Source organism: Aythya fuligula, chromosome 4 (assembly GCF_009819795.1).
Source record: "Aythya fuligula isolate bAytFul2 chromosome 4, bAytFul2.pri, whole genome shotgun sequence".
NCBI lineage: Eukaryota > Metazoa > Chordata > Aves > Anseriformes > Anatidae > Aythya > Aythya fuligula.
In genome coordinates this window covers 59,621,728-59,634,736 of record NC_045562.1, presented here as the reverse complement: position 1 = coordinate 59,634,736, position 13,009 = coordinate 59,621,728, and the positions used below count along the sequence as shown (strand labels likewise).

General features: G+C 35.0%; 1 protein-coding gene across 14 annotated transcripts in view; it reads left to right on the top strand.

Annotated features, from left to right (window-relative positions):
* SLIT2 (slit guidance ligand 2) overlaps window positions 1-13,009 on the top strand; it is a 259,333-nt gene that overhangs the window by 195,552 nt on the left and 50,772 nt on the right. For all 14 annotated transcript variants that reach the window (XM_032187221.1, XM_032187217.1, XM_032187213.1 and 11 more), the window contains 5 exons: window positions 4,518-4,592; window positions 7,698-7,841; window positions 9,757-9,900; window positions 11,056-11,222; window positions 12,069-12,201. In XM_032187221.1, coding sequence (XP_032043112.1) covers window positions 4,518-4,592; window positions 7,698-7,841; window positions 9,757-9,900; window positions 11,056-11,222; window positions 12,069-12,201 — 663 coding nt within the window. The remainder of the gene's footprint in view (window positions 1-4,517; window positions 4,593-7,697; window positions 7,842-9,756; window positions 9,901-11,055; window positions 11,223-12,068; window positions 12,202-13,009) is intronic.

The following is a 13,009-nucleotide window of genomic DNA, read 5'->3' as shown; positions in this document are numbered from 1 at the left end:
AGGTTTCTTTCCATCCCTTATCCCAGAATGTTTTGAAAGTAACAAGAATCCTGGAACCTCTAAGACAACATGGCTTTCAATTAGTAGAAGATAACATAAGGAAGAAAATAAACATTTTCTTAGTCTGATATAAGAAAGTATCTTCATTTGGCAGTATCATAATATACGGTATGGAACATGCAATTTAAAGATGACAAATTACTTTTATCTCTGTCATTCTAGAGATGATATAGTGAAAAGTATTGCTCTGGTCTACAGCTCAGGAAAATTTGTGATGCTTCTTTTAAATCTGTTTTTAGAATGCTACATATATTTAAAATAATTTCTTCTTTCTGTACTCACATCAAATGGCAAACTTTGGTGTTTCAGCTTAAAAAATTGCAAGGAACAACAGGAAAGTTTCCTGATAAGGAGTTTGAAGTTTTTTTTTTTTTTTTTTTTTTTTTTTTTTTTTTTTTTTCTCATCACAGTTTCTCCTACCTGCTTATTTGGCCATATAAACTGGCTAAAGTATTGATTATATAGATAACAACAGTAAAAAAAAAAAAAAAAAAAAAAAAAGACTGTATCTTCAAACTAGTTTATTGTTTAATAATAATAATACAGTTCAAGAGCGATACTTGATTGTGAAAGGTGAAAAAATGTTTGAACAATTCAAGTGCTAACCATTTCTATTTTGTTGCTTGCTCATAGTCTTCCAGAAAGCCTGGCTAATCTGCCACTGAAGTATTTGAGATAAAGTACAAGTCTGTAAATGAGTCCCAGAAATAAACTATTTTTCAGGCAGCATACTAATATATGAGAAAGCAAGCATTTGATAAATTACTCAAGCCAGAGTCTCCAGGAGAAATTCTAAATAAAAGTAATTTTAGTCCTAAACGTTCGTTTTTTAAAAAATCATTGTACAATATCTGATGAAAAAACAGATTCTAACAAGATAATACTTCATGGTTTTGAAGCCTACAGAATATCAATGCAGTACATAGCCTTCCAAGAAGACTTAACACTATAGACAAGATTTTGGTATAATAGCTAACAGTGAAAAGCATAAAATGAAACTGAAAGCCAGAACATTTAGACATCATCTTCAAATGCTTTTTTGTTTGCTTTTCTGTTTGGAGAATTTTATTCCAAAAAAAAGTACTGAAATTTCACATTTATAAGTATTTTTAAGATCATTTTCATGATCCGGTAATTGGCAGATAGCAACTGTCATTATTACCTTTATCAGTAGAGCAATGGACTCCAGAAAGGAAGATACCACCACATGTTTTCCAATCATCTGTGATAATTTTGATTCCTGTGTATGCAGTATCACTTACAACAATAATAGAATTAAATCTTCTTGCACAAGTATTTAATAATTCCATATCTAAATCCAGTAATCTCTAGCCATAGACATGTCATGTGATCCATGTGGTCATTTTTCTGACCACAAACATATAGTTTGTAACTCTTGATGTCCCTTTTTTGTGGATCTGTCCTCAGTGATGATGCATGTATTGTGGTATCACCATAGGTACAAAGTCTGAGAGAAGATATTATTTGTGTTACAGTTTAAACCAAAGACAATAGAGTGAATCGGCCGATGCTTCTTTTCCATTATAGGAAAGCATGGAGAAACTTCTCAAATACTCAGAATCTTCAATATACATGGGCAATTCTTAAATTTGCTCTCTAATATCAAAAGTAGACTAACACTAGTTTAAATAAATTAAAAATTCAAAACCTAGATATTACATTTGGTAAGACTAATTAGCAGCACAAATATAAGATTGAGGAATAAGTAGGCTGTAGTTCAAGAAAAAAGGCTATTGTGATGTTATTATACATGTTAAAGATGACTGAGTGCCGCTTGGCACTGCTACACATTTCATTTGGGGATGTATGTGTAGGCGTGTAGTACCTTATATGAAGTAATTGTTTTGTAGTATATAACAATAGTAAAATATTATCTGGAATGCTGTGTTACAGACTTCAGTTTTCACAGTAGTTATGGATCATGTGGAAAAAAAATAAAGGAGTCAAAGAAAAAAAAAAAAAACCTTGAGAGGTTGGCCCATGTGAACCTCGTGAAGTTCAACAAGGTTGAGTGCAAGGACCCTCATCTGGGCCAGGGCAATCACAGATACAGGCAAGCACAGATACAGGCTGGGCAGAGAATGGATTGAGAGCAGCCCTGAGGAGAGGGACCTGGGGGTGTTGGTTGATGAGAAACCAATGTAAGTCAGCAATGTGCACGTGCAGCCCGGAAAGCCAACCGTATCCTGAGCTGCATCAAAAGCAGTATGGCCAGCAGGATGAGGGAGGTGACTCTCCCTCTCTACCCTGTTCTTACAAGTACTCACCTGGAGTGCCGTGTTCAGCTCTGGGGACCCCAGCACAAGAAGGACATGAACCTATTGGAGTTGAGTCCAGAGGAGGGCCACACGGATGATCAAAGGACTGGAGCACCTCTCCTATGAAGGCAGGCTGAGGATGTTGGGGTTGTTCAGCCCTGAGAAGAGAAGGCTTTGGGGAGACCTTAGAGCAACCTAGAGGGGGCCTATAGGAAAGCTGGGGAGGGACTCTTTGTTGGTGTTGGGTGGAGGACAAAGGGGAATGGCTTTAAACTAAAAGGAGGTAGATTCAGATTAGATATTAGGAAGAAATTCTTTACTGTGAGAGTGGTGAGGCACTGGAACAGGTTGCCCCAAGAAGCTGTGGATGCCCCATCCCTGGCAGTGTTCAAGGTGAGGTTAGATGGGGCTCTGAGCAACCTGGTGCAGTAGGAGGTGTCCCTGCCCATGGCAGGGGGCTGGAATTAGATGGTCTTTAACGTGTCCCTTCCAACTCAAACCACTCTATGGTCTATGAAGAACAAAAGGATTGAATGCACTTGTGTGAAAGAAACTTCAGGGACAGATATACTAACTTATTTTTAATATGTAAAAGTTTGTTGGAAATAAGAAGAAATTGCCTTTTTCTAGTGGGGTTAGAATCATTTGCAGTAGAGTACAGCAAGGAAGAATTATTAGAATTAATAGATGTCTTCACAAGCAAGTCATTCTATCAGATGATATAGCACTTGAAAATTATTTGAAAATGTCAGCTTTTATAGAATGTTCGTTGTTTCTGTTGTTCGTTGTTTCACAGAAAAAAAAAAAAAAAGGCAATTTACAATGATGATTTTACTTTGTTAATTGCTGCTGTACAAGGGTTTATTTGCTATGGTCCCAATATCACATTAAGTCATACAGCATTCATTTTCAGAATTGGATTTTTTTTTATTATTATTAATGTCTGTTGTACTTCAGTATAGTATAAAAATATTCTATGTATATCCAAAAACGTCTTCCTGTCTTCTCTCAGTTTGGTTCTGTGCTGAAACTATTGTACTGCCATACCTTCAGAGTTACAATCTTAATTTCCCTTTTGGCTATCACTGAATGTGAGCAGGAAGGAAGGATGAACAAGCAGCTTTCTCCTGTTTTGTTTTGTTTTGTTTTGTTTTGTTTTGTTTTGTTTTGTTTTTAATCTTTTCTTGCAATAAGGTAATTCTGAAAAGCATTCTGGTTTAAGAATCATGCTAAATTCCATTTCACTTTTTTTTTTTTTCGGTCATCTCTTTTCCTTCCTATTTAAGATCTCTAAATAACAGCTAGAAAAACACGCTTCCTTAATAAAAAGACTCCATTAAAACATATAGTGTCCAAGACTTATAATTTCTATTTTCTTTTCAAGAGAGGAAATAGAGGACACTGGGTCAGGGCACATATTTTTTGAAATATAGATGGTCCTCTAACCCAGCAGCCACTAAAGGTACACTATACTAGAACAATCTTGACACCTGGGCAGGAAAGATAAAAATCCATATAATCTTTCAGGCAAGTATCTGTTGCTTAGCCTCTTGTTACAAAGCAACACTTAAACAATTTCTTGCACAATTTCTGTATCGATTTAGTGGTCAGAAGATAAACCATGGTCAGAGAAGTGTTTTTAAATTCTTCAGAAGACCTATGCACTATGTTTAAGTCCGTATTCCAGAGAAGCAATGAGCATACGGTAATTATTTCCTTCTTGTAAATAGTGTACTGTGAGCACCTCCAGATGTCTGGCAGACCCGACCTGACATCCTTTAAAGAACAGTAAACTAGTCTTCAGTGGCATATATGTATTTATTAAATATTTTTATTTATAAATTGTCATGGAACCCTTTCCTAGCTATATTTTTGTTTTTCTTCCCTTAAAAGGAAAATTAAAAACATCTTAGATTTCTCTGCAGTTTTAGTTGTATGGTACTTTGTGATCTGTTTTTGATTCCATGTGTCTTATGTATTTCTAATTTCAACTAATGACATTAATGTCATTCATGGGAATTATCAGAATTAGAAGTGTCAGTATATACTGAATTGTTCTTTAGCTACCAGTTGAATATCAGCTATTCAGTTAAACCATTCTGAAGATCTTCCTTAGTATGGAACATTCTGTACCAATGGCTAAATATTTTTTTCTGAAATTGATGTCATTTCTTGTAGGCGACTCAATAACAACGAATTTTCAGTCCTGGAAGCTACTGGAATATTTAAGAAGCTTCCTCAACTGCGTAAAATGTAAGTGCAACTTCATTGACCTTATCTATTCAGATAACATGTTAGCTACCTGCTATGTTTCCTTTGATAGTTTTCATCTATGAATGACTCTGTATGTTCTAGTCAAAAATCAAGAATGGGTTTAAATGAATCACTGAGGTAGATCAGAGATGGCAGTTCTTCTCTATGGGACTAGACATTTCTAGTAACAACTTCTCATGGTATAGCTCCAGCACTTTCACTGCGTTGTCCAGCCAGTTGGTCTGTTATGCAGCCACAGCAGGGAGCTGAGCATAAGCTGCTCAGAAAAGATTCCAGTAATCTTTTGTAACTTCCTGTACTACTCCCTAACCAGGCAGTTTTGCCTCTTTCAGCACATTCAAGACATGCATTTGATTCTGTGCTTCATTAAACTGTCATTAGAAGAGGGGAATATCAAAATTATATGACAGAGAAAAGAAAAAAAGGTTTGATCCATGTAAATCCATGTCCACAGCTGATGTTCCAAGATTTGTTTATAATCTTACCAGTTGCAGATGTTATTAACAATAAACCTATGAAAAGGTTTTCTTTAGGTACATGGCAGCCATTCAAGAGCAGATCATTTAGTTACTTAGTGTTAGTTACACTAAATTAGTTACACTTAATTAGTGTAACTAAGTAACTTTAGTTAATTTAGTTACTTACTACTGTGCTCAATCTTTTCAGGATTAAATCCAAGCATAAATAGTAAATGAAGAAAGGTGTGAGACAAAACAGATTAATGAAAATGATGCACTGCTTTTTTGAATGTAGTTACCCAGTTACTACCACTTGTAAAAATTCACTCTATGCTACTAGTGAATAATATTCCAAGAGGAGCCAACTACTAATAAGTAGTACACTACTTATTAGCCTTATCCACATCCTGTCTGGCAGCTGTCATGATCACAATCAGTTAAATACTTATCACTGATTTTTGAGGTAGAAGACCAAAGATTTAAAAAATTTTGCTTTTTACTTATCCAATTAGGTATACTTTGTCAGTTTGGGTCTGCGCTGAGATACTTAGAGAAAGAATACAGGAATTCATGGCACAGCGGTGTGTTGTACAGTAGATACCTTGTTTTCTTTGTTCCTTAAGCATCTCAGATTAGCACTTTTTAGAGCTACAACATGCCTTTGAAATAAATAAAATACTTGAAGTAGCATACAAATACACACACACATCTATTCTTCATATTTAAGAAAAACAGATAAAAGAGAATATATTTCTAGTAATTATGTATCAAGCTATAAAGCTAGGTTAATAGACATTTCATGTCATCTAAAGCTGGTTTGTCTGCTACTTTTTAGTTGAGGAGAAGGTGTTCAAGACAAAAGAAAAAAAATAAAAAATATTAATCAGTCTGCTGGAACCCCCAAGAGCTTTGAGTTGTATAATTGAGGAAGAACAAAAATGGGAAAATTAACAAAGTTAACATTTTTAATATTAGTGTTCCATAACTTCCTAATATAGTTATCGATTGTTAAAACATTCTTCAATTCAGAGACTGGTTAAGCATGACTGGAAAGTAGTGGGATGGCGATGTTACAGAGACTATACCATGAGTGAATTCTGTATTTGCATGGAGCTCATATTTCTTGTGGAGGCTCAAATATGTGCAAAGGTCGTTCTGCACAAATGACACTGAAAAATTGAGGCCTAAATGTTTAATTGATTTGATGGTTCATCAGCAATAAAGCACGTATATGCACTGCGTCATTGATTAGTTATGCAACATTAATCCTTAAAATATCACTTTAAATGACCCTTAAAATGTGAAGTAGGTGAAGTAATATCCATGCTATGTCAAGAACAAGTAAGGTTTTAGGAAACTAAGGGTTTGACGTGCACAAGTCAGTTGAGATGAGAAATAATGTATTTCTTGCTTCCAGTCTTGTGCAGCACCTTACAGGAGACTGAACACTGCGAAACTAAATGAAAGTGATGATCATATTCTTCATCACAGGCAAGGTGTATATAAAATTACAGCTAGTCAGCACGAAGACAAACTCACAGCTCCTTCTTTTCTATGTCTTAGATAATGACACCCGTTCATATTGGCAAGCATATGACTTTTTATTCTAATAAATGTTTCTTGATATAACAATTAAAATGCTCTTCTAAAAGGTGCATCAAATACTGTTTGTTTTTCTTCCCAACATCATTACTTCGATTAAGTAAAAAGTTTTTAGCTTCACTGTATTTTAGATTTTCTCAGAACATTCTTAAGAGCTTTGTAAAAATCACTGGTGTATTATAACACTGTTTAGTGTGTAGATACATTCTTAACTGTTCTCAACAAGAAATTAAATAGATTTACTTGGAAAGAAAAAAAAAAAAAAAAACAGCAGAAGGAGGCAAGAATACAATGAAAAATCTTTAAGAAAATGTGTGTTGTTGAGTGTGCATGCTTATGGTATATATGGTACACATACTTTCCATTTAGGATGTAATTTCCATATTTAAACTAAAACCCACAAGCACTAAATATTTTGGCAGTGTTATAGAACATTTTCCCACATTTTTGATCTGCTTTGCATGCAAATTGCAGATAAATGAACTCTTGCTTATAAACCCTTCTTTTTTTTTTTTTTTTTTTTTTTTACTAATGTCAGAAATGATTAACATTTCATTTACTGTTTACATTCACACATTTTATTTACATATGTTGCTGTTTATCCTGTTTTCTTATGTCTACTGAGATGAAATAAAGAAATCAGAGTAGTTAGTTGTGCTAGTACTCATACAGTACCACTTTGTTACTCATTTGTCTAATAATGCTACAAGGATTGGAGACAAAATATATATACCTACATTCATTGACAAGATTCAGATTATTTATGAAAACATGTTTTTGTGTGGCAGCAGCATGTACTCTAATTGCAAACAACTTCCAAATTTTGCTTTAAAAATCTTTAATTCTGTAGTTTAGCAAGGCATTGACTTTTGCTTTTTCTTGTTTGAAGTTGAATATATTTGTTGCTTTTACTCAGTAGCTCAATTATCTTGTAATCTATGCATCCTGCATCATTTAGCAGTCCATTTAAGGTATGTAAAAGCAAACAGACAAGCTTTTCTCTGCTTCTGTTACTGTGTAATAGAAACCTGAGCAATAACAAGATTACAGATATCGAAGAAGGAGCATTTGATGGAGCCTCTGGTGTGAATGAACTATTGCTCACTAGCAATCGCTTGGAAAGTGTTCGAGACAAAATGTTCAAAGGACTGGAAAGTCTTAAAACACTGTAAGTGTCATTGTTTGAGTGTCCTTAGCCTTCCTTTCTGCCAGGTATTTTTTTTAAGTAATACTCTACATGTATCTGTCCTGAAAACTTTGATTTTGAATTAGCTATACTCAAGCATATCTTGTTTTTTGTCCCTATTTTACACAAAGCTTATAATAGAGAGTATAAGCATTCGTTAATTATTAATTATTGATATAGCGTAGCTGAAGTTCTCATTGTGGTTATTAGGCTACAAAGATTATGGGTCTTCTTAAATGAGGAAGCAGTTGAGAATAGGTAAATATCCAACTGTAGAAACGGAAATGGGAATGATCATCTGCTTGAAACTAACAGAATTTTGCATGGAAATTATGCACTTTATGTAATGGACTCTGATTCAATCCAGCTCAACCATTATTGGATATTTTGCTAGAGGAAAAAATGATTCTGGTGGATATTGAAATGTGGGAAATGGTTCTCTCCAACTAATTTTAATGTAATTTCAACAGTGAAGGGAGGAGTAAAAGCACTGTAGCTTGAACTCATTTCATTCTTTCCATGAAGGCAGTTTAGCTCTTTCCATTCAAAATAATAAAAATAAAATAAAATAAAGTAAATGTTTATACTATTCACAGCTTCTTGGCCTTCTTCAGGAATCAGTCCTTCTGATCAGCAGACCAGAGCCAAGATGGTCTTTGGGGCTTCACTTGTCCAAAGACATCAGGCATTCTTAATAAATCAGACCTCTCATTTCTAACTTCTCATTTAAAGCTGCTAAAATTGTATCAAGCAGTTAGACAGGAGTGTGGGAAAAAAATACTCATTTATTGAAGGACAGGTAGAAAAACAGTAAGCTTTAAAGCTCCTGTGGTTTACTAACAGATGCACGAGAGTTTAAAATAGGTGTTTCTTGCTTAATGTTCTGAAATTTTTATTAAGTAGTAGAGTCATGCTAAGAAGGAATCTGGGTAGCCTAAATTCATTCATTTGAAAGACTTGAGAATATAGTAGAAGTGCTTTCTATTTTTATCCTAAGAAAATTCAGGTCAGAAGGGACCATGGGAGGTTAGCTTTCTGCTCAATATAAATAGCAGTTCTGGACTCATTTAAGCTCAGGAACATGAAGTGGGAAGTAGGGACTGCTACATGTATCTGATTTGGAAAATTTTAGTCAGTTTAATTTTATTGTCAATTACTGATTCTGTTACTGGAAAAAAATAAAATAGCAGTTGGGGAAATCACCTCTTACCTCTGCAAAACCCACTCACCTTTTTGTTCTCCAGTGCCCTCCAACACGCTACTCAATTCCCTTGGTGTCACTGTGGTTCCTCAAGCAGTAGCAGTCCCTCGAGTCACACCTCTTGGCCTCTGCTTGGGCAGCTGTTCAGCTCCAGCCCCTACACAGACCACCACTTTGGCTTGAGCCCCTGTGTGGGGAGCTGCTCCTTTTGCTATGGCTCCTGTCCAGCTGCTGCTCGGCTCCTCTCCCTCCTCCTGCTCAGGGTGGTCCCTACTTTTGATCTCTTCTCTCCTCCTGCACTGGCCTTGCTGCTCCTTTTTGCCCCTACATTTGCTGCCCTTTCTTAAATTCAGAGGTGCTCTAGACTCATTTGATGTGTTAAGAGGCACCACAAATTCCCCTGAATGGTTTGGTTTTGGCATGCAGGGACCATTGCAGCAGCGTCTGGGGCTGGCTATGAGGCAGCCCTGGGCCTCTCCTCACAGAGGCCATCCCTTCACATTTATACCTAGTACAAATGAAGCATTTGCAGATATAGTTTTTTAATGCTAACTTCTTTGGTTGCCAAAGTGCACAGATGAAATGTCAGCTAGCCCATGTTGTTTATATTTCAGTAATAGAGCAGTAATAACGCAAAATATTATTGAGCGCTTTGACTGTCCTGAAGCTGAGAAATGCTGAGCCTTATTTTCTCAGGATGCTGAGGAGCAACCGTGTGAGCTGTGTGGGGAATGACAGTTTCACAGGCCTGAGCTCCGTCCGCCTGCTCTCACTGTACGACAACCAGATCACCACTGTGGCACCGGGCTCCTTTGACACCTTGCATTCACTGTCTACGTTGTGAGTCACATTCATCTTTTACCAAACACAAATTTAAACCTTTATCAACATTTTGGGGCACTTGTGCTAATATTTTACCATATAGTTTCATAGTAGGAGCTGATGTCAAGGGAAAATTATGAGTTCCATAATCAGATTTTTCAGAAAAAGTTGTTTCTGGACCATCAAGAAAAGTATGTTTTCCTGGTGGCCTTTGTCACAGCTCTAGACTGGTTTACGGAAGTGCCTAAGCAAGCATGAAAAATGTCCTGCTATCCACGCTCACAGAAGCCCACTAATTTGAACCAGCAGAGAAAGACACATTTGGGTATCCCTCACACCAACTGCAGATGATCTAATCACCTTGTTGTCTTTCCTTTTGCACTCTGCTGTCTGATCATTATTTTAAATTCAGTCAGTGGGACTACTAGAGATATTAATTCATACCTGTTTTATAATAAAGCTTCAGTCTCGTTTAAACAACAACAACAACAAAAAAAAATGTACCTTTTTATTTAAATGCAGTGCAATTTAAGGGAGGGAAAATGGGGTGAGAAACTGCCTGTCAATTTACTGAAGAAACTCTTTCTGTAGGTAGTGTCATTCAGGAGAGTACTTTATCCCTTTTTTACATAAAAAGTGACACTTTGCGCCAAGTGACTAATTTGTGCATATTAAGGATGGCATGTTTATAAATAATGGAATTGTCAATATGTTTATGCTGAAGTAAGAAGATGCCAAAAGTACTGAGACTTCTAGAAGTAAATTCATTTTTATAACTGGCATGTAATCAACGTAGCTGTCACTTTAGATAGAAAACTTATTCTCTGGAGCAAATAAAAGATGGAAATCTTGAGATGACAAATTAATGGAATAGCTGTTGTCAGGTTAAAGCTAATAATGTAAAGTAATCAGACTTCATCTCTATATGAAATTATTGTATTATCAGTACAGAGTGGCTTGACAACAAGTCAAGTCTTTGACAGTTTTAAATTATTTCTAAATGAGCTATATCAAGATTCACTACACAGAGCCTAAATTACAGCTTTCTTTTATGGTTTGTACATACTATTGTTTGAAGAACTGTATTTAAGCTCAGGTTTTTGAAAATAGGAATAGCATGCTTAGAATGAAAAAAAATCTGTCATCAGGAGTGAACTTTCATGTTGTTCTCAGAAACCTCTTGGCCAATCCCTTCAACTGCAACTGCCATCTCGCGTGGCTTGGAGATTGGCTAAGGAAGAAACGCATTGTGACAGGAAACCCTCGCTGTCAAAAGCCTTACTTCCTCAAAGAGATTCCTATCCAAGATGTGGCAATTCAGGACTTTACATGTGATGATGGTAAGAAATTTAATAGTTAAAATTTTATAACTTCAGCTTTTGTATGGATAGTTTCATGATTCCTGTAGAATTCAAAGCAATATTTTTTGAAGTGACAACTGGTATTCTTTAAATCACTTCATTGTTGTTTCTATGTCAGATTAAAAACCTTCACCCATTTTTGGATGATTAGCAAGCACATGACTGCTGTATATATCTTTTGAAAAGTTTTTCTTGCCTATGTTCTGTACTGTAATTATAACTTAGAGATAATACAAAGATTACATAAATTGATCAAATGTTGTAGTTGAAATGAGAATATTTTCAAATGTTGATGCTTGAATCAAACACTCTTTCAGGCTACTTGATCAAATACATGCAATTTTGCTCAGTTTGTGACTTCCAGAATGTCAGAATTCCCCTTTCCGATTAAAGAAATAACAGCTTCTGTCTTGCATCTCTCTCACACTCACTTTAATTTCTTAAATGATTAGTTTGTCAATATGCAAGGCTGCAACTTTACTGTAAAGGGACTCTGTTTATTTTAAATTATTTGCTAATTTTGAAAATCAGCATATATTTTGCTTTATTATATTTCATTTTAATTTATGTTTTTTCTTTAATGATCTTTTTTCCAAATAGTAACATTTTTATCTAGTAAAACCAAATCATACTAAATAAAACGTTACTTAAAATGTAAATTATTGGAACAATGGTTTATAGAGATGAGAATATTTTCTATCCTTAGAGATATCATAATGCAAAAATCTCATTTTTACTTATGGGAATTACATGTGGGACATTATTGCTAATCCTGAAATGTCATTTGCATGGCAAGCTTAGCATCTGTTTGTTTTTATTAACCAGGAAATGATGACAATAGCTGTTCTCCACTGTCCCGCTGTCCTGCAGAATGTACTTGTCTAGACACAGTAGTTCGCTGCAGCAACAAAGGCCTAAAAGCTTTGCCTAAAGGCATCCCAAAAGATGTAACTGAACTGTAAGTGGCACAATTTTTTCCCTTTTATAAAAATCAATGTCAGATATATAGTGTCAGATTCATCAATGAGGGGAGAAGTGAAGAATTGGCTTCCTTTGTTCAGTTGAAATTTATTAGTATAATGCTTTGTAGAGGTAAAGACTTGCAAAGAATCTTGAACTCTGAGGTTATGTTTGAATTAGCAATGCTCTCTAAGTCTCAAAACACTTAAAGAACCCTCTGTTGCTGCAAAGCTTTACAAACCTGTGTATGTAAAATCATAATCACTTTCAGAATTTATAACCCCAACTATGAACTGTCATGTCACTGAATATAGTAATTATATTAAAATGCATTCAATTATAGGCAAAAATGAATTCGATTATTCTGTAGTCATTATTTTAATGGGAAAGAATGAAGAAGTTCAACTGCAATTCAAAAGCAAAAAAGACAGCAGTGCATTAAAGTGTTTGTATATTTTCATAATAAATGGAAATTTGTGATATTCTATAAAGACTGGTTTTAATAGACATAAAGTGAGATTTTTCATATAGGAAGTCATGTAATCTGGAATATTTCATTACTCAAGATTAGTTTTTATATGAGAAAAATGGTACATTTTATGCAAATATATAATTTGGTGTGTTTATTTGCATGAAATGGCGTGTTTTATGCATATATATAATTTGGATATGCAGATAGACAGTAAAGCTGATATAAAAACAAGTTTGTTACCTCATGTATTGTTTGAAGATAATGACTGAATAGATACTCACCAAACTAAATGAGTCAATTTTTATGCATTATCAAGGGGAAAGTATAAACCTAA